Source organism: Trachinotus anak, unplaced genomic scaffold (genome assembly GCF_046630095.1).
Source record: "Trachinotus anak isolate AG129_WGS33_773 ecotype Australia unplaced genomic scaffold, CSIRO_AGI_Tana_v1 ptg000013l, whole genome shotgun sequence".
In the NCBI taxonomy this organism is placed as follows: Eukaryota; Metazoa; Chordata; class Actinopteri; order Carangiformes; family Carangidae; genus Trachinotus; species Trachinotus anak.
Genome location: NW_027273864.1, coordinates 14,889,912 through 14,911,327, shown reverse-complemented (window position 1 = coordinate 14,911,327; position 21,416 = coordinate 14,889,912). Strand labels below are relative to the sequence as shown.

Here is a 21,416-nt window from a genome sequence, read left to right as displayed (position 1 = left end):
CACCGTGTTAGAAACAAAGGCTACAAATTAAAAACTGTATAAGGAATTGGTTTAAATTCTCTCTTTCAATCGGATAATCTTAGAGCAGAACAATAGTGTTCAAACTGTTGAACCAGCAAATAAAAGAAAAGGTCTATTTAGGATTTAAAATCTGGGAATATGCACAATGTGAGCACAAGAAAAAACTTAATTGAATCTCTTATATCTATATTTTGACATATGATCCCTTCTCAAGGTAGGGGCTCACGATAATTGATGCAGGACCCACTTAAGGTAGTATTGTACTAAAAGCAGCTTTAATCAATATTTTTATAATAATGTATCAAAGACAAGATGACAGGCATGTTGTGGATGAAACCTGAACCTGCAGGTAATTTGTTTTAGCATTGTTTGGATATCTAACCCAAAACTTTACTGTTTTGGTTCACTCTCAACATTGTACACTACCAGCTCAGCAGGGGCATACAGAAAAATAAGTGACTTGAAGGTGAACATCATGTAGCATTTAGTCGCTAAAAGACCAGATATTTCCCTCCGTAGTTGGTGGAGATCAAAAACAAAGCTAAAAGGGTGAATATTGGACCTTTACATGTGAAAGGTGGCCAGAGACCTTCAGATGAATGATAACTTTGCTCTGTAACTGCTGGATGTGCAAATAAGCAACTGTTTGTCATATCAGTTCAAAAGATGATATCTCAGTGTTGCGTTCACGACTTGTTTCTGCTTCCAAGTGGCCTGAAAATCAGATTTAAATGGTGCAACTTCTTCAAATTTTGCAGTCAGTGAAATCATCGATCAAAAAACCGGGGGGTTTCTAATACCCCTTGGGGGGGGGGTCTGGGGTCCGGGGTCAAAGGGCAGGTGCTGATCTGCCTGGTGCACATTTGACTGATATGATAAATATACACGCGCACACACAAAAAAAAAAACAGCCTTAAAACACCCTCGGACGGAGACAGAGGTGGAGACAGAGTTACACGAATAACAACTAAACAATAAAACGTGCGTGTGCTCGTGCTCGTGCGCGCACATGCGCGCGCGTGTGGACCCGACCATGCGCGTGCCCTCCTCCTCTTCCTCACTTCATTCATTGCTTCAGCCCCGAGGAGCTGCTGCTGCTGCTTCACTGCTCACTGGGAGGAGGAAGAAGACTTTAACCCGGGACCATGAGGGGCTCCTGCTGCCGGAGGAACATGCGGGACAGGGCAGGTAGGCTGTGAAAACTCCGGCCGAGTCCACACTTCTTGTTTCTTGTTGTTGTGCAGACTCCTGTGTGCAGAGAGGGAGCAGCTGGGCTAGCAAGTAAACAAGCCTGTGTCACGTAGGCATCAGAGGCGTCAGGGCTGACATGGCTTTCTACCCGGGGAGAGGCGGGACAGACCCCCCGACACTCATTTGGGAAGGACTGGCTGTTTCAGGTGTCATGTAGACAAGAAATAGTTTGTTACTTTGCAGATACCAGCGATGCTTTGGTAGTTAGCATCTTCCTGTCTGCTGCTTAGCCTGGCTGCAGCTGCTGGTGAGCTAGCCAGTAAGCTAGCAGGGGGACAGTTTTGAGGATGTACTAAACACTAAACTGTCTGGTTCTTAAACATCATGTCACTTTTTGTAATGTGTCAAACACCCCCAGAGCAGATGTATATTACATTATAAATCCCATCGGTTTATGTTGTGACTAAAGAGCACTTGAGAAATGTTTGTAGTTAGTGATCATATGGGGCTCTACAAAGGTAAGGTCAGGGCATGCTGTCAGACCATAAAGTGGAGCAGGAGAAAGTTAAACTTAGGATCAGGTGGTCATCTTTGCATACCTTGATCTCCAGGCTTATTTTACTTTAACTTTTTTTATTTCCCCAGGGAAACCCAGATTCTCTCCGCAGCTCTTCCAACGTGATTCGTGGACATCATTAATTTAGGAGCTCCTCATGTGGCTCACTCAGTGGTTATAAATTAAACACAACCACAGTTTTGACAGACTTCCGTTTAAAATTTTCAGGGTCTTTTATCTGGTTGTCACAGTGATTATTGTAACCACCAAATGTGTCTCTCCCAAAGATTCATTTTCATCAGTTGTAAGTAACATGTTTACTGCGAACACCTACAGTAAAGTCTGCTTCATTTTTACACAACATGTGCAGCAGTGGATGAGACAGATGGAGGAGAGATTTCAATTTTAATTTGGGTCCAAAATCCTGATCCAACAGGTGCCGCCTCCACTCTGCTGTGTTTACGTTTGCATGCTGTCCCAAGCAGCCAACCACACTTTTCTTGTTGTTGAACTTCCTTGATGTGTTGTTACGTGCTAAAAGAAGTATTATGTGCACACAAATGGCATCTGAACCATTGCTAATACTATGGCCTATATAATCCAAAGACACAGTTATTATAAGAATAGACTATTATGTAATTCTATTAGTCATGTAGCCTGGAGGTTGACATTATGCGCGGTCATGTTGACTATCGCCATGCTGAGAGGACAAACTGTGACAGCTTTGTATCCTCAGGGAAGGATTCTCTGCTGTTCTTTGTACGAATATGGTCACAGTGGTTTAAATGTCTGCAGCCCAAGCTGCTGTGGCAGATGTACGAGGGATGAACAGAGCTCAGGCTGTGTCAGTGAGTAGGATATGTGCTCTGCTGACTGTCTGTCTGCCTACACAGAGAGAGGTGGGGCTGAGCAGAAAAACAGGAAAAACAGAAAGTGGCATACTTGTCTGTTTGTGGGGGCTGGTCTGTTTATTTACTGTAGCAGGCTGGTAACAAATATAAACAGCAGTTTTCTATTTTTACTTGCTTACTTTACTTATGATTCTCATTGTTTATATGCATATTAAGCTGCTGCCATTGTTAAGAATAACGAAAATGTGATGCTACAAATAGACCGCAACAACACCGAGGGGGCTGTGTCTTGAGAGTGCCCACATAGCCTGTATGTGTTTATAACTGCAGAGGGAGGAAAAAATGCTTCAGCGGGTCCAGCAGATCCAAAACAGATTATATCCCTATATGTGCATTTGACAGTGACGGGACTATATCCCACAGGATATTCATCTCGTTGCTTCAGGGGGTTCCTCAGACACTGCCAGCTGCGGTCAATCTGCCTTTTTCTCACCTCTTCTTTCAATCTTTATTATGCTCAATAATATTTATTTTTGTTCCGCTCTTATCTCGTCATATCCCTACTCCAAATAATCACAATAGATCAGTTGTGGTCATATTTATTCACGGACTCTCTCGTTCTCTCTCTCTCTCTGTCTCACTCTCCAGCTGCACCTCCCTCCCTCCCTCCCTCCCTCCCTTCCTCCCTATGTCTGCTCTCTATCTGGGGGAAAGTTCACCCGCTCACTCAGAGTCTCATTATAGGCATCAGGCAGAGCTGTAGCCTGCATGTGTGTACGTAATGCTTCTGCAGTAAGTGTGCGCCTGCTCAGTGCACTGATCTAGCTGATGTTTTGCATCTGTTCGCGCTCAAGTGCAGGAATGTTAGTGTTATTTTTGTTATTTATGTCCATGCTTGCAAATGTAGCAACATATCTGTGCAATGGAGACATGAATATTGGTTGTTCAGCCTCAGACAAAACCACACCTGCTGTTGCATGTAATGGATAGAAACCTAAAGACTGATTCGGGAATACGCTATAAACAAATTTGTGCTGAAAAGATTGGGCAGTTGATCATTATTAATCAACACAAAATGAATTGCCAACATGTTTGATAAAAAGGGAACCATTGAAGTCCATTTGTCAATCAAACATGCTAAAATACAAGCTCCTTCAACGTGAGCATGTGCTGATTTTCTTTGGCTTATTGTAAATTTTATATTCTTTGTGACTGCAACCAACAGTTTTAAGGCTACACCTTGGGCTGCTGGAAAATTGTGAGAAGCATTTTTCATGATTTTCCAACAATGAATAATCAAAAAGTAATCTGAATCTAATAATAATCAGTAGAATAGTTGATAAAGCTCTAATATAAATCAACAAGCTCAAACAGAATGGTCACACACTGATGATAATACTTTATGGCCAGAAGTATAAGCACAACCCCGTCTACATTCCTTTATTCTGGGGTTGTTAGTCCAGTTAAAGTAAATATTAATGCTACAGCATACAATATTTTATACAATAGTTTGCTTCCATAATTTTTTTTTTATTTGTCTGAGTTTGGTGGGGAAACATTAAGTGGCCTGCACAGAGCCCTGACCTTAACTTTGTCCAACATCTACGGGGTGAGTTAAGTTTCTGACTGCAAACCAGGTCTTGTTGTCTAACCCGAGTTTGGGCAAATCCCTATAGCCAGGGTCCAAAATCTTCTAGAGGGCCTTTCCAGAAGAGTGGAGGGTCTTATAGCAGCAAAACAGGGTGTAACTCCATCTTTATGTAAATATCAATCACATCTGAGTGTAATGTTCAGCCAGCCATATACTTTTGGTCCTGTAGTTTAGACGGTCATCAGAAATCAAAATTCTGAGATCTTGACACCTTCAAGCTAAAACAAATGGTTGTGCTCCTCCTGAATCAGTATAGATTACAGTGTCAACATTATGTTTTATTTAGTTATTGTTGTCTCGTATTTTTAGTGTTTTGATTTTGTAAGATGCAAAAGTAAAAACTAACAAACCACCAAATGTTTTCATCCAGTCTCAATTTTATAAGAAACAGGAAAACGGATCCCTAAACAATAGTCTGTTTATGAAACACCCAAAGTGAAATGTGATTTAAAAAAAAAAAAAAAAAAGAATTATAGTCACGATTTAAAATAACAATAACAGCAATTACATTTAACAAGACCAAGTCAGGATGGTACCCTATTAGAGGCAAGTCTTTAATTCTAATTAACTCAACACTTCCTGTAACCATTTCAAATTAAAATCCCTCTAGCGTTTCAATGGGAAGAAACCCTTCACTTCTTAAAAGGGCTTTTATTGCTGTGCGGCAGTAACTGTATTGTCTCATTTCCAGGTGCTAGTATTTCTGTTGTTTACATGCTCTTTAGATCTGCTAGTTCCTTAGTAATGGAGGTGAGGCTGAGTAAACTGGAAGCGTTTCCCATTTCCCTGAAGTTCGCGAACAGCTGGGAAACCAGAGCAGCTTTGCAAACTGCCTGTAAAAAGAGCTCCCGGTTGGCATCCATACATGGTCCGGCCATGTACCAGGTTTATACCCAATCTGGTTTGAAACAAGATATAATGTACAATATAGAATAATAATAATAGAACCTGTTTGCACTAGAAACTCTAACATGGTGACGTGGCATTTGGCTGACCAGTGGTGTAAATATGTAGAAATATGATCAGTCTCTTAGTCAGTCAGTCAGGGACATTTCATATTATAGGGCTGGCACCACTGTTGCGATCAAGCCAAAGACACACTAAGGCGCCATTAATCAGAGAGGACCTTAAACAGTTTACAATCAGTTTGAACTCAATTGCTTGCAGAACCTAATATTCCCATCGCTTGGGCATTTAGACAAACACAACACATTAAATTAATGTGACAAGTATGATCTCATATAATTTTTTTTTTCTCAACTATCAGTTAATAGAGTAATTTCTCCTCATCCAGATGCATCTTTGTCTTCATTGCATTGTCTGTTCCACTGAATTCCAAACTTGTGGCCTTTAGCAAGTACACGATGCCACCTGGTGTCACATCCCTGACACTACATTAAGTCTTGTCAAGGCTGAGAAACAACGAAGCCGGCTTCCAGAAAAGTAAGGATGTTGCAAAGTTTCTCTCTTTCGACCATTATTTGAAAGTGAAACTTGAACCAGTTGTGTATAGATACTTGCTGATGAGTCCTTCTCTGCTGCATTTCCCTTTCTTGTCTCTGCAGAGAGAAATAACCGGGAGAGAGAAAAAATTTAAAGCATTTAATGCCCTAACATAAGAGCTCATGGAAAACTAATCAACACAACTAGTCCATTAATAAAGTAATCAATAAAGCAAAAAATGCCAAACATTACATGGCTCATGCCTTATAAATGTGAGGGTTTGTTTTCCCCTGTGTATACCAGTATAAATTGAATAGTTCAGTTTGGGAATATCACTTTGGACAGAACTGGGCTTTTTCTTACAATTGTCTGACATTTTTAAGGCTACAGCCATTATTGTCAATGAATCAGCAAATTATTTTCTTGATTACCTTGTATTTATTAACATTTTGATATAAAACATCATAAAATGGTGAAATATACCCATTATAATTTATCAGATACCAAGTTGACAGTTTCAGATGTCTTATTTTTGGACAAAATATTTACACAATAATAGACAGGATGTGCTGTGTGTGTGTGTGTGTGTGTGTGTGTGTGTGTGTGTGTGTGTGTGTGTGTGTGTGTGTGTGTGTGTGTGTGTGTGTGTGTCTGTCTGAAGTTGCAGATGACTTTAGCCACAAGACTGATGCGTGTCCGTGGGTCTGAGGAGCCCGTGATGAGGTCGTGTAAAACTTGAGGATACAATAGTTTTCACGATGATGTTTATGAGGTACCAGCAGTCAGCACGCCGGTTCTCCTCTCCCATTGGCTGCTGGGGCTGTGGTCTCTCCTCTGATTGGTGGAGTTGTCAGCTGCATTCACGGCCCATGTGTGCTGCGCATGTACAGCCGACCGCTTGTTTTTCTTCTCTACTTTTCCCCCGCTCACTTTACGAGTCATTACGGTAACGTTTGATTCTCAGAAATTGGACATCTGCATATGTTTTTGAAATGTTTGTGAAAACATTTGTGAAAAGGATTCAAGGACTTTTACTTGCCATATCCAGGCATAGGTAAAGCATAAGAAGAATTTCCAAATGATAACAAATACAACTAAGTGTGCAGTTTAAAGATAACAAAACAAAACCTTCTGGTTAAAGCTATACTCCCAAATACCTAGTTTTCTGTGAATGATAGTACATTTGTTTATATGACGGTTTAATTTATTTACGAGAGAGATATTTGTGTTTCTCTTTAAGTGGATTCAACCATCTCCATGAACTAGACTATTTCCATTATATTTCTAAGCTCTGAAAAACCAAGTAAGTACACACTGAGTAAGAATTATTTAGTGAAAGAAATTTGCCTTTATCTTTTAGGTGAATGTGTTATTAGTGCATTGGTGGCTGCAGTAAAAAGCGACTACAATGCTGACAAACGACGGTAGAAACAAGACGGTGATACTTGTCTGGGATAATACTGTCACATGAAATAATTGTAAATAACAATAAAATGCGGTTCAAGTAAAGTTACAGGACGTCCTGCTCCTTGCTTTGTGTTTTGCTTCCTTGATATGTGTTGCGCACCGTCTCCAGTCCTTACGGTAATAGGAAGCTTGTGCCTCTCGGCTGATAGATGCGCCCCCCCCCCCGGCGCTGATTCAGACTGCCAGGGCTACAACCCTCCGCCTCAGTTTGTTGTGAGGAGGGCAATATCTCAGGTCCGACCTGCAGTATGTTGGACAACGAGGACTTCATGCTGGAGACCTCCCCACGGGAGCTCACACAGAACCCGCTCAGGAAGATCTGGATGCCGGGCAGAACCGGGCACATAGCTCAGAGGCGGGGTAAGATGCAGCTGGCCGGCAAGTGCCGCAAAGGATGTGACTGGGAGGAGATATGCTTCTGCTGAGATCCTTTCTTTTTTTTTTTTATCGTATTTTTTGTATGCATGTTTTCCTGGGCCCAGTCTGTCTCTGAAGTTGTAGATAATATGTTTTGAGACATTTAGGCAGGGCTGTCTGAGATTTTTATAGGATATTGTTGCCTTTTCGTGTTTGCAAGTGTTGCATCATGCTCAGCTTGTTTGGTTCATCTTTTACACGCATGGAGGTAAATTTGAATCGCGCTGGGGGGAGATAATTGTATCTTCGCTGAATTGAATTTGACCATATGACACACACATGACCCAAATGCATCAGTTTACCCAGGACAACCTCCAACATCCAACATGTCTGACGGTGTGAGCCTGTTTGTGTTTGTCAGTAGCTGTTTCCCAGTTTCTGCCAGTTGCTCTCTGGCTTGCTCTGCAGGTCAGCTTGTTTCTGCTGAGTCAAGCTCTGCCTGTCTCAAGCTGTTTTCCTTTTAAAACAAGTAGCTGCAAGTTCAGTTCTCAAGCTGGCACTTTCACAAACACTTCACCCTCTTCAACTTTATCTCCAATCATTTCGCGTCTTGTAATACCACTGCAAGAGTCCATTTAAACATTAATCCAAAATCCCTTTTTTCATATCAGGAGGGAGTGTCTCAGTGAACATGAGGAGGATATCTGAAGGAAGTGCTCGGGGTTTTTACTGCTAATTCAAGTGCTGCATTAAAAATGTCAGTTTTAATAATAATCTGTATTTGTAGGTAAGTAACAATTAAAAAAAAAAAAGAAAGAAAGAAATTAGGTGAAATAATTTATTGCTGCAGAATCTAAAATGCTGCCATTGCTTTCGTCTGTGGCTTTCCTGAATAGAAGTAAAGTAAAACCAGAAAGAGCATTATAATTTTAGTAAAAAAAAGATTAAAAAAAAACAACAGAATGTAAGTTACTTTAAAAGAAAGATAAGATATTGCTTTTTGTCTGTAACATTTGTCAAGTAATTGTCAGCTGAGGTGTAATAACATGTAGACTGTCAACCAGCAGAGATTTCCACAGAATGCAGGAGCCCAGTAAACCGGGCGGACAGTGAAGTGTGGATTGTAGTTACGAACTGGTCCTAAGAGCAGACAGTAGAGACCAAAACTGCCCTTTGATGTTTTACAGCATCATGGTGTCCTTAATTAACCAGCTTGGGCCTCTGGCCAGTTTTTCAGCAGTAAGTCAAAGTTGACAAAATGAAGACCTCACCTTCTTCTGCTGCCTGCTCATTTCCACCCTCGTTCTCAGTATTTCAGTTTGTCCACTTTCAATTCTGCATCTTTTCCCAGTGTTATTAAGAGCTGCTGTCAAGCGAGTTTCAGGGTCTGTTTCAGTTGTTGTGGTATTGATATCTCCTCTCTTTCTGGCAGGTATTTCATTCGTGATGTGTTTCACAGTCACACAGAGTGAGCCATAATCTTTTCAACAAGTGTTCTCACTATCAAATGTAATTATGAGCAGCCTTCAAGAGTAATTAAATTCTTGCCGAATTGAACAATGATGACAAGACATGCTGTGAAAGTACATTACCATGAATCAGGTTTTATCACTTATTCCCAGTGTTGCTACGACTTGCCTTGGGTCACTTTGCTTATATGCCTGTTGGGATTCATGTAACAGTGGGGTGTAAACCCTGGGCCCAGGTGCTTCACCCTCTAAGTACCTGCTACACGAATGAAAAACAGAAGAATAAACTACCTAGAAAATAGAAACCAAAACTAACGACGGGTCAGGGGATTGCCACAGTAACGAAACTTGCCTACTCTTTTATACAACTAAGTGTTTTATTCTGCTTTTACCATAACACTGAGATCAGGGTTTCTTGTTCAAATTGGGAATCTTATGGTTGTTTCTTGCTCTGGGCAGTTGCGAGGCTGATAGCGATAGCCATGTTGTGACCCGGTCTTTGTGACAGTTACTTTAAGTGTAACCAGATGTTCTTTGTTTTTATATCTGGATGTCCTCTGTCCTGGAATTCCTGTGCATGCGTTTAATGTACGTTAGTATGTGAACAGCTCATGGCTTCCTGCTCATTGGGTGTTAATTTTTCCTTGACTGAGACTTTCCCCTCTGACTTGTGGTGATATGATTTGTCGCTTCTACTGTATACAATATATTCTTATCTTCACTCCACCAGTGTTTTGTGTGTGCTCAGGGTTTGGCAGGCAGTTTTCACCACAATGCTCAGTCAATGTTTCTCTGCCTCTTCTTTTCTTTCAGTATGTATGACAAATTGCCCGACCCTCATTGTGACTGTTGGACTTCCAGCCCGAGGGAAGACTTACATTTCAAAGAAACTCACTCGCTACCTAAACTGGATAGGTGTGCCAACCAAAGGTACGAGCTGCACTCCTCAACACATACACACAGATATGTACATATTGCTTTACAATGGAAACTAGCTATGCTCTGTTGTGACACATACAATATGTCTGTCTGTAACAGAGTTCAATGTCGGCCAGTATCGGAGAGAGTGTCTAAAGATCTACAAGTCCTTTGAGTTTTTCCGTCCCGATAATGAAGAAGGCTTAAAAATCAGACGGTGAGTCTACGCTGATTTCTCTAGCAGTCAACTTGTGTCATGCAGGGGAGGCCAAATGTGAGCAATGGCGAGCCAGAGGTCTGACAACCAACAACCAGCTAAAGACTCACTCTGATAAGGAGGAGGTCATCTGTGAAATCTTCTGCCAAGGAATGAAAACGTGCAGACTGGTGGCCCTACGCAGTCATTTCTGTATACTACAGTACTGTTTCCTTCAGTCTTGTAGGCGTATGATACTGAATACCGTTCTGGAACAACATAAAAAAAATGTCAAATTTTTGAGCATAAGCCAAATTAAATGTTGGTAAGGTATACTCTACCAGTCTATAGATCTGATGACAACAAAATATATTTCTAAAAGTAATTTTACAGATTATTTAACAAAAATTATGTTTTAGGCCCCGAGTCATTTCTTATCCAAATTACTTATTTAGAATTGAAAACACAAGTAAACATTAATGATGTTGCCCAAATTGTCTGTTTGCCAAAGTGTCTGAGATTTCAGTTACTTTCTGGTATAAATTTAACAAACTGTAGTTCTCAAAGTTGCACGCACACAGTTGTTTTTTTTTGTTTTTTTAATAAACTGGATGTTTTCAGGGGCTTGCAATTTGATTTTCATTTCCTAAGAAGTGTTGTTATATAATTGTGTTAAAGGTTCTGCAAACAAGCTTTTAAACAATAATATAAAATACATTTTCTATGTAAAGATATAGAGGAGTAATGGTGTCTTGAGCAGAGAAAGAAGGCATTCCTCCTCTGTTTGTGTTTGTTCCACATTGCTGTGGAGCATATCATGGCAATACTAGCCAGGGCTAATGGTTGTGGCTGAATAGTGTTTTTGTTGGCTCTGGTGTACAACGGGTTGCTTTATTCAGTTGTTCTTCTTGTGTCTTTAGTGGCCACATTCACTGGGCTTCATAACACCTTGCTGACTGAGAAAGTGAATAGTGACACATCACTGGTTTGTCTTGACTGTCAGTTTCTGTATAAAAGAAACACGCTGCCGTTGTGGGTTATTGTTGGTGGAGAAGGAGGAGAAGTTGGATTAGGAGTAGTTGGAGGAGCAGGAGAAGTGGAGCCTGCATTAACTGGTCATAGAGGGATAGCAGGTCTATATTCACTATAAAAGGTTCGTGAATGATTTGGCTGCTACACATTGACTTGAGCAGTAGATATCACTTGTGAGAGCTGTTGAATGAAGCCTCAGGTAATGGACCTTTTGGTAAATCAATGGAATGGAAAGCCTCACTGCTTCTTGAAGCTTCATTTGGCCAACACTGAAACATGAAGGGAAGTGCTGGTGGTCTAGTGCATCATCTAGTGGCAGTAGCAGTCACTTACAGAACCTTTAAACTCAAGGTTTGGATGAAGGTTGTCTGAATGGGAAATAGGCCCTTGAAAATCGGGGGGAGTGGCAAAAATTCCACAAAAGAAACCTGATTATTAAGGTTTGTTTGAAGCTTATTTGGCCTTAATAAGAAGTGTTAATTCTTAATCAGTAATATTTCCTGTCATCAGTGACTGTCATTTAATTTCTTGTTATTATTATGTTGGGTGCAACATGTCTACATTTTTAAGAATTCTAACTGTTTCAAGCACTGTAATTTTGGTAATAACCATTGTTATTTCAAGCCTATCTCTGATAATTTTTCACACATAATATAACAGAAGGGCTTGGGATTATTAGAGTTCGACTGCCAAAATGAAAATTCAATAGCTGGCAAACAAACTCTATCTGTCTCAATGTTTGTCTTGGCTGTAATAGACTGCTGTCTTTCAACAGTCAATGTGCGATGGCAGCACTTAATGATGTTCGGCAGTACCTGAGTGTTGAAGGAGGACAGGTGGCGGTGAGTACTTGATACTGTCCCTGAGTTCTTCTTGACAAATTTATAATACAATAAATACAGTATGTATAAGTCAGGGCTGCTAAGACGTACCTTTTCTCGCTGTTTCAGGTCTTTGATGCCACAAATACAACAAGAGAAAGAAGAGGGACCATCGTCAAGTTCGCTGAGCAGAATGGGTTCAAGGTAAGTTGACCATTGAATCAGTCTTTTTGATTTCATGGCCTCCGAGTTTACTGTATTTTCTTGTCAATGCAGGTGTTTTTTGTGGAGTCTGTGTGTGAAGACCCAGATGTCATTGCACAAAATATAGTGGTAAGCATTGTCTTATTTTATTCATTCCAGTGTAAATCATTAAAAATGGCTGTAAGTGATACCTTTAAAACAAACATATTCATTCATCCTTGTGTATGTTAAAGGAATATTTCAATTAAATAAATCAATTAGAGCCATGTGCTAATTCACTCTTATGGTAAGAGACAGATGAAAATTAATACCAGCACCTAATTAGGGAGCTTTAGAGGTGCTGATAGATGAATTATTTCACTTTGGACAGAGCCAGGCTAGCTGTATCTTTCTCTACTCACATCCTTACCCTGTAACTCCTCTCTTTTGTAGCAAGTGAAGTTGGGCAGCCCCGACTATATTCACTGCAACACAGAGGAGGCCATTGCGGACTTCATGAAGAGAATCAAGTGTTATGAGTCCTCCTACCAGCCACTGGACGAAGTTCTTGACAGGTGAGGACACATAAAAATGAGTAGATTAAATCAGCTTGTCAAGATCGCAGATTGCAGACGGCTGACTTTCTTGCTCCAGGGACCTGTCCTACATAAAGATCATGGACGTGGGCCATCGTTATCTGGTGAACCGTGTTCTTGACCACATCCAAAGCCGAATCGTCTACTACCTGATGAACATCCACATTACACCTCGCTCCATCTACCTGTGTCGCCACGGTGAGAGCGACCTCAACATCAAGGGACGCATCGGAGGAGACTCTGGCTTGTCTACCAGGGGAAAAGAGGTATGTGTTTGTGCATGTGGTGTGTTGCATAAGGAAAGCATGAGTTCAACATAGTCAAACAGATATATCACTCAGAGGTTGCATTAAACTTTCTTATTTCATCATAATCTATTATTACGTGTCATTTTAATGTTATTTTTTTTAAATGAGACATTTGCTGCCCAATTTAATAGCATTTAGCTTTAAAAAATGACCCAGGTTAGGCATTTGTGAGGGCATGAAGAGAAAAGATGAAAAGAAACACCAATCATGCATTAATTTTTTTGTCCACATCACACTAAGCAGGTCAATTAATTTTTTTTCCACAGTGACAGCAGGGGGCTCTAAAATACCACAGCCATTGTGCCTAAACAGGCAAATAAGAACAATGCAATTTTACAGAATTTAATTTGCAATTACAATTAAGATATGAACTACTAGATATGAAACTAGTAACTAGCAGCCCATTCCTGAGCTCAAACTTTCCTCCATGGATTTAAACTGGGTGCATGCATCAAGAGAGATTGCTGCAGAGGCAGTTGTCATTAGGTTTTGCATCTTTGCCTCATGGCCATTTCAATTTTGTTCTGAAGGTTGAACCCATGCTCTACTCCTACAGTGGAGGCTGAAATTATTCGTGCCACCTCAGCCAGAGTTTTGAAGTGGGGTAACATTTCAGGGAAGTGATCAGAAGTCAGCACAACTCGCTGAACATGGGGTTTCCCAATCCTGCAAGATCTCGCTTTACCAGGAGCAGATCCTGCAGCATGCACTCCTTCTGCACCAAGGGTGTGGCTGCACCCCTCACAGCCACCGAACCTACTGTCTCACTCTGCTCTAATCTGTCAAAATGATGGACTGTCTTCAGATTTTGCCATCATTGTTAAAAGAATTCAGTCAATGACGGAAAATATTCGGTATATGTAATATAATGTAATGTAACATTCACTATGGGTGTATTCAAAGAGAAATCACTGTTTTTATTAGATGGATATAATGTATATTTTTACAATGCTCTTTTGTCTTGTAGTTTGCCAGAAATCTGAGGAAATTCATCCAGGAACAGAATATCAAAGATCTGAAGGTGTGGACCAGCCAGATGAAGAGGACAATCCAGACAGCAGAGTGCCTGGGAGTGCCATACGAACAGTGGAAGTCTCTCAACGAAATAGATGCTGTATGTTGTTTTCTGAGTTTGTGAGAAGTGAATACAGCACCACCTTTTAAGCATTTGTGTACTCAAGCTAAACACATCCTCTCCCATCTTTACAAAGGGTGTGTGTGAGGAAATGATGTATGAGGAGATTCAAGAGCATTACCCCCTGGAGTTTGCTCTGAGGGACCAAGACAAGTACCGCTACCGCTATCCAAAAGGAGAGGTGAGAACATGATTCTTTCACATATCTCATTATTTTTGAGAGATGTTTTTTGTCCTTACAACTGTGTGTGTTTGATGGGTCTGTGATTCTCAGTCATATGAAGACCTGGTGCAGCGACTGGAGCCTGTGATCATGGAGCTGGAGAGACAGGAGAACATTCTAGTCATTTGTCACCAAGCTGTGATGCGCTGTCTTCTTGCATATTTCCTGGACAAGACTGCAGGTATGATGGACTTGGGGTGGTTACTGTGGACAAAACTTTTTTTGACATTTTGTGAGTCCCTGGTTCGACTCCCAGCCCACCCAGAGCGTTTGTTGCATGTCATTCCCCACATTTCCTGTCTGTTGTTAATGTCCCTTGTCAATTTATTACATTTGACTGATTTAATTACTTTAACTCAATTTTGTTTAATTTGATTGAGTTAATTTAATTTAAATGAATTACTTTCACTCAATCTAATTTGGGTAAATTTGATTTCATTAATTATCTCAGTGTAATCGATATAATCTAATTTCACGCAATTTTTGGTAGCGTAATACCAGGTATCCTTACTACAGGGGAATAAATACCCAGAGCAGTCCAGCCAGACCATTTGCCACGTTATTCCTCTACTCCTCCACTTTTCCCGTCTGTTTTGACTGACCCTAGTCAATTAATTATATTTGGTTGATTAATGCAATTTAATTTAACTCACTTTTATATATTTGAGTTTACATTTCATTTCATTAATTTCACTCAACATAATTAGACTAAATTTATTTAATGTCATCAATTTAACTTAATTTAATTTGATTGAGTCAATTTAAGTCAGGTGTTTGGGGTGCATACTGCATGATTTAATTTGAATAATTTACAATATATTAAATATTTGTTTGAATTCAATTAAATTAACTCAATCTAACTGAGCATAAATTAAACAAAATTAAATTGATTTATTTAATTTTTTCATTTAAAATGTATTTATTTACTGCATGTCATTTTATTTAATGACTTTAACTCAATGTAATTCAATTGGGTCAATTTACTATATACATTCAATTAACTTAAATAAATGAAATTTAATGTAATTAATTTGACTTTATTTTATTGATTTTTAATTAATTTCACTCAATACATTAAAAACATTTAATTTAAAATAGTTGTTTTAATAAAATATAAGTAATTCAACACTATTTTATTGAATTTAGTACATTTGATGTGAACTAATATAATACATTTAATCTAAAAATTGAATATACTTAATACCTTTATGAAATTCCTTTTAAGTCTGTACTGCATATAGCATCAGTCTGGACCGACATGTAAACTCTAACTTGGTTTATAGTTGCAACATATTGAAAGGTGTTGTGCCTCATTTGCAGCCTCAAATAAAATGTGTTGTACACCCTGACCTTGAAACTAAGGTGATGTTTTATAACTTGCTGTCTCTGCCTTTACAGACGAGTTGCCTTATCTTAAGTGCCCTTTGCACACTGTGCTGAAGTTGACCCCTATGGCTTACGGTGAGTTATATAATCTTTCTAAGCTTATAACATATATTTACTGTATGTTTTCTTGTAGTACTACTTTACATGAAACAATACAGCAATAGCTATCCTCTGTTTTGTTTTATAACGATCAGGTTTGTATTTCTACTGGGAGTCAGAAATTTCAACAAAAGAAAACTTGATGATTTATCTCCACTGGATCTCATCTCTTATTAATATTTTTTGTTGTGTTTGGTCTTCCTTAGGATGTAAAGTGGAGTCTGTCTTTTTAGGCGTGGATGCTGTGAACACACACAGAGACAGACCAGAGGTAGGTGTCCAAGGGAACACACAGAAATATTTCTCAGCACATCATGTGGACAACTTGAATCAGCTTCAGGGTAGGGGTGGGCAATATAACAAATATACTCGATGTATTGCGACTTGTTCCATGTGGGATGTAGTAAATGACTAAAACACGAATATTGAGTAATAACCGTCACATAATTGTTTTAAGATGCCGGCATGGAATTCGCTTTGGTGTTTCGCCCCACTCACTCTCTCCTGTGGCTGTCTCTCTCTTGCCCTTCCAGAAAACTCTTCTGGATGCGTGTTGCCAACTTAGCACATTGTCGCTAGATTTAGAGACTTTTCTTCAACAAACGAGGTATAAACCTGGTACATGACTGGACTGTGTATGGATGCTGACAGGGGGCTCTAGGGCCACACCTCTTGTTACAGGCAACCTACTTAGCCACTCTGGTTTCCCAGCTGCTTGAGAACTGCAGGGGAGTGGAGGAGCGCTTCCACTACACTGCGCCTCGCCTCCATTATGACAAATAAACTACTTTTATTACATATATCATTACTAAAGGAGGCATAACTAAACATCCAACACACTGAGTCCTTTTTGCCGCAGCTCGGGATTCGAGTCCGGCCTGCGGATCTGTGTCATCCTGTCTCTCTATGACTACAGCTGCAATAAAGGCAAAAGTGAAAGAAGTGAAGCGCCAAAGCGAGTTTATACATGTTCAAAAACGGTAATTGAAGATGGAAGCAGATGAATTGGTAAAGTAAAGAAACCACACTGGTACACACTGCCTGCCTTGTGTGTTTGTGGTGCCTGCGTTGCTGAACTGCTGCATCTTGTGTGTGTGGTCACACCATCTGTGTGTCTGCTGTGTCACTGCTACTGCCAGATCTGTCTTTCTACATAAAATTTGTCTTGACTTTTGTTTACCCTTGTTCAGACCAAGCCCCACACACACACACACACACACACACACATACATACGCAGAGCAAGAGAAACACAGAGAGAGAGAGAGAGAGAGAGAGCAAGCACCCTTGACCTGTTAAATTGTTGACATGATATAATTTTAGCCTACACTGGGTTTCTGCTATGACCATATAGTACAATTGCTTAAATGGTTACACATTTACATTTTTTTATGTGTTGTCATATTCAGATTCAGCCTAGACATTGAAACTATAGTGAATGGTGTCAGCTTTATGTAATGCTTTATGTAATGCTGCTGTTATGTCATTATCACTATCAACAGATGTTTTCTCTGTTGATTCTGCTGAGAGCTGCACTCCTCACTCGTTAAAAAATCGGCCACTTTAACCTGTTTACACGGGCACCAAAATGAAAACCAAGATGTTTTGCACACGCCACGCCTTCCTCAGGGATTCTTGTCTTTTCTTTTGGGTCAAATTTAACTTGGTTGTGATTCCCACCTTTTTGTACACAAATTTAAATGTGTTCCAATAGGAACCACTAATGAATATGCAGTAAAGAAGAGTGTTTTTATGCAGAAAAATGTTGCAGGGACCAGAATCCTCATGCTGATGTGATTTTATGCATCATCATTCATGAAATGCTTTAGAGAAGATTTTAAAATATCAAGATATATATTGTGTATTGCGATGTAGCCTAAAATTATTGCAATATTATTTATAGGCCATATCACCCAGCCCTACTTCAGGGGTGACTGACCTCACTGCATTTTCAAGACAACCTCACCTATGACCTCCAGTCAGGAGAACATCTCACAGAAAACACTTTACACATAGTGAGACTTTGTATCATGGTTTAAAGAAAGGCACAATGTGTCCTCCACACTTTATTATCTGCATCTCCCTCCTGAAACAGACCCCGCATTCAGAGCTGATCCGTCCTTTTCTTCTCATCGCACAGATAATGTAAATCTTTCACACAGAGGAAGCCGTGTTCAGTCTCCATCCACCAGTGATCCCTGAGGGCCACCAAGACAACTGTGACATCACTTAACAATGACACTCCTCCCTCCTTCCTGACCTTTATCTGTGGTTTCATTTTTATCTCTCAGTGGGATCAGAAGTGGCTGACATCATAATGTTTTTTTTTTTTTTTTTTTGGTTTTGTTTTTTCATATTTGTAGGAACTACATAACTGGAATCCAGTTTCAGGATAAATCACTCAGCTCTGTGTGTGTGTGCGCGTGTGTGTGTGTGTGTGTGTGTGTGTGTGTGTGTGTGTGTGTGTGTGTGTGCGCGCGCGCGCGTGTGTGGTCACATTTTGGAGACACATTTCAGGACAAAGAGCTGGTCCCCATAAGATCAACTATTAAATCTAGTTTCAAGACTAAATTAATTCAGATTTGGCATGCAAGTCACTGCTGTTTCCTAAGGGACACAAACAACAGCATATGTGTGTGTTTTCACTGATTGAAGGTTCAGACTTGGTTTTAAGGTCAGGGGTAGAATTGGGTTAAGGTTTAGGTTAGGGTTATGGCAGTGGTCCAGCGAGGGAATGCATTATATCAAAGGGGATCCTCACAAGTGGAGAAAGGTGACTGTTATGGATGAATGTTTACATAATGAGCACATTACATTAATGTTGTTTTTATCTGTCTAATCTGTCTTTAAACACCATCTAGAATTTAACTTTATGCATTTTTTTTTAAATAATGAATGTTGCCCAAATTGTTTTTTGTATGAACAACAAGTCATTTCCATATAAGCTATATGTATATATACTTTTCAAATGTATGTACACAAGAAAAAAAAATTGACACGCATTTAACCTCAACATTCAGTTTTGCTGGATATAAAATAATGCACAAAAATATTTTCATCATGGTAATATTCTTGTTTTGAGCTAAACTTTGTCATTTTGTCAACATGTGATTTCTGTTTAAATGTGAATGGTAATCTGCAATGCCTACCAAAATCCTGTCTAATTTGTAATCACAAGATCTCCGCTAGAATCAAGATTTACACCGTTTATTGAGATCATCAGTGATGTTGTTTACTAAACCACATGTTTGAATTTTTAATCAAATGTAACTTTTTTGTGTTCTTGTGTTTGTCAAGGCTTACTTATTGTAAATATAAATGTCCAAATTGGAAAAAAAGTCATTCGCTTTCTCCCGTTACTTTTTTCTGGTGAAAACAAAAGTGATCAGTGGTTCCATCAACAATGCATTGCACTCAGACAATGACTGATAAAGTCGACACATTCACAGAACACATTTCAGTAGGGGTTTGATTAGGGCTCTGAATGATTTTTATCAATAAAGCTAGGATAGGATCACAGTTTTTCCAAGTCTGTTTTAAAACAGTCAGGTGCCCATGTGAGGGACAAAAACTGGAGTATATGCATAGAATTTGTGTAGTTTTTTTAAGTTATACACTATTTCTAAAAAAAAAAACCTTTTTTTTTTAAAGGTGGATTTTTGAAGACATCAAAACATGGTCATAGTTCAGGGTACGTTTAAACCACAGAACCATTTAAAAGAAAAATTGTAAATGGAACATTTTCAAGTCTTGTAACAGCAGTTCAATGTCCATATGTTCTATCTGTGGAAACACAAAGAGGGAATTTTGTTTTTAAATGACACCCACTTGTCTAATTCAGACTGCTGAAGACTCCTTCAGATAAACTTTGGAATATATTTTTACACAAACAACTGAATTGGGTCTTGTAGAATACTGAAAGCGCAGAAGGGATATCTAATGGCCAGTATGAACAGAGAAATGCTCAAATCAGTTACTAGAATTAAATTAGTCATACATTTTTTACAACCAAAAACTTTAACTTTCTGAAGAAATATCTTAGATGCACCCACAAGTTCCATATACTCCAGTTTTTGTAATCTAGACATGAGCAAAACTATCTGAATTTTAGGCGAGAGCAATAATATATTTTAATCATTTTACTGTTAATGTACTGTAAATGTTCATGAAGATATGTATATCAAGGGATAGCTCAATGAACAAAAATCGATTTGTAAATGTCAGATAAGTAAGAGGACTTCACTCACTCCTTTCCTCTTATCACTTTTTCAGAATGTGAATGTCCAGCGCACCACAGAAGACGCTCTGCAAACAGTCCCAGGTCACTTCTAATCTCCTGCACTTCCTATTCCAGCCAAGACCTCGTCCAACTTTCTGTTAGGACCTCTGAACAGCATTATGGGAACGGTGCTGTTCAACTGCCTACAATGGCAGCTTCTCTTTACTGATCAGGTGAAATAAGTATCGTCCCAGACTCCAACTATAAAGCACTTTCACGAAATATAATCCATTTTTATACGTTTGTTGTGAACTGTACTGTTTCTCTCGCTTAAAAATGCCATTATTTTTGATATGTGGGTCTACTGTTCTTGCTGTAAATGTAATATTCCCTTAACTTTAACCATCTTTTTCCATGATTATATTTAATATCTACTGTATGTTGTGCACTGTGTATATTGCCATATGCTTCCAGTGTTTTTGAAGATGTTTTTTTGTGTGAAAAACATGTATTATAACCCTAAAAAGACTGTGAGGAGACCGCAGCTACTTTAAGTTAAAATACTCTTGATCTAAGTCCATAATCCCTGACTGCTGTGAAACCTTTCAACAGATATGAACAAACATTTCAATTTTGTGTTTTCCTCTTATGGTTGTTAATTTCCTTTTTTTTTTTAAAAAGACCAGCCTTTGTGCTCAGTGTACCTCCTCTGAGTGAACAAAGGTTTAAAATGAATCTTAAAACATTCCAGAGGTGAAGATAAAATTCTTATACCACAGAGCCCCACAAAAACACCACAAACGTTGAAAATAGTTTTTGTAAATACACAGATACCTTTTCTGTTAAATGTAGCTTATGCTCTGCGGATTTCAGACTTGAACTTTCTAGGGTTTCAGTTTTTAAGAGATCAGTGATATGTTATGAGAAATCTTTAATCTTATGTTTGACACTTAAAAACGAACTGCAGGCTGATTAATGAATACTGAATAATAAAATATATAAATGAATAATAATGGAAAAAAAAAACATTCAAATGATTACCTGTTTTTTTTTGGGAATATCAAATAAGGTACTGTGCAAACTACACGCATGTTTGTTTGATGTAAGGTTTGTGTGAAAATCAACATGTATCATACAGTATGTCAGTTTTTTGAGAACTCTGTACAATTCCTGTAATATTATACATTTGATATTGTATATAACTGTACTGAAAATATAATTCCAAATGCCTTCTTTGTCTTCAGCTGTCAAAATCTCAATAAACCTTCAGTGATTGGGGGAAAGACAGACCTGCTG

General features: G+C 39.0%; 1 protein-coding gene across 7 annotated transcripts; it reads left to right on the top strand.

The window, feature by feature from the left end:
* The first annotated feature begins 1,037 nt into the window (after nucleotides 1-1,037).
* Nucleotides 1,038-21,407, top strand: LOC139631393 (6-phosphofructo-2-kinase/fructose-2,6-bisphosphatase 4-like). Of its 7 annotated transcripts, none has more exons than XM_071495626.1 (14): nucleotides 1,038-1,209; nucleotides 9,820-9,936; nucleotides 10,045-10,141; nucleotides 11,928-11,994; nucleotides 12,103-12,177; nucleotides 12,250-12,306; nucleotides 12,610-12,731; nucleotides 12,811-13,018; nucleotides 14,028-14,174; nucleotides 14,272-14,376; nucleotides 14,470-14,599; nucleotides 15,817-15,879; nucleotides 16,110-16,174; nucleotides 20,174-21,407. In XM_071495626.1, the coding sequence occupies exons 1-14, from the start codon at nucleotides 1,167-1,169 to the stop codon at nucleotides 20,231-20,233; spliced, it is 1,356 nt and encodes a 451-aa protein (XP_071351727.1). In that variant the 5' UTR covers nucleotides 1,038-1,166; the 3' UTR covers nucleotides 20,234-21,407. The 7 variants fall into 7 exon arrangements, with proteins under 7 accessions (XP_071351727.1, XP_071351728.1, XP_071351725.1 ...); XM_071495627.1 differs by lacking the exon at nucleotides 20,174-21,407 and adding an exon at nucleotides 18,042-19,243 and having other exon boundaries at nucleotides 1,050-1,209; XM_071495624.1 differs by lacking the exon at nucleotides 20,174-21,407 and adding an exon at nucleotides 16,437-16,679 and having other exon boundaries at nucleotides 1,050-1,209.
* Nucleotides 21,408-21,416: the final 9 nt, after the last annotated feature.

Excerpts from the sequence above, each read along its gene's own strand:
- LOC139631393 (XM_071495621.1), top strand. The coding sequence starts at position 7,429 with ATGTTGGACAACGAGGACTTCATGCTGGAGACCTCCCCACGGGAGCTC. Across the intron at positions 12,732-12,810 it reads CTGGACGAAGTTCTTGACAG|GGACCTGTCCTACATAAAGA; the intron begins GTGAGGACACAT and ends TTCTTGCTCCAG. Across the intron at positions 15,880-16,109 it reads GTTGACCCCTATGGCTTACG|GATGTAAAGTGGAGTCTGTC; the intron begins GTGAGTTATATA and ends GGTCTTCCTTAG.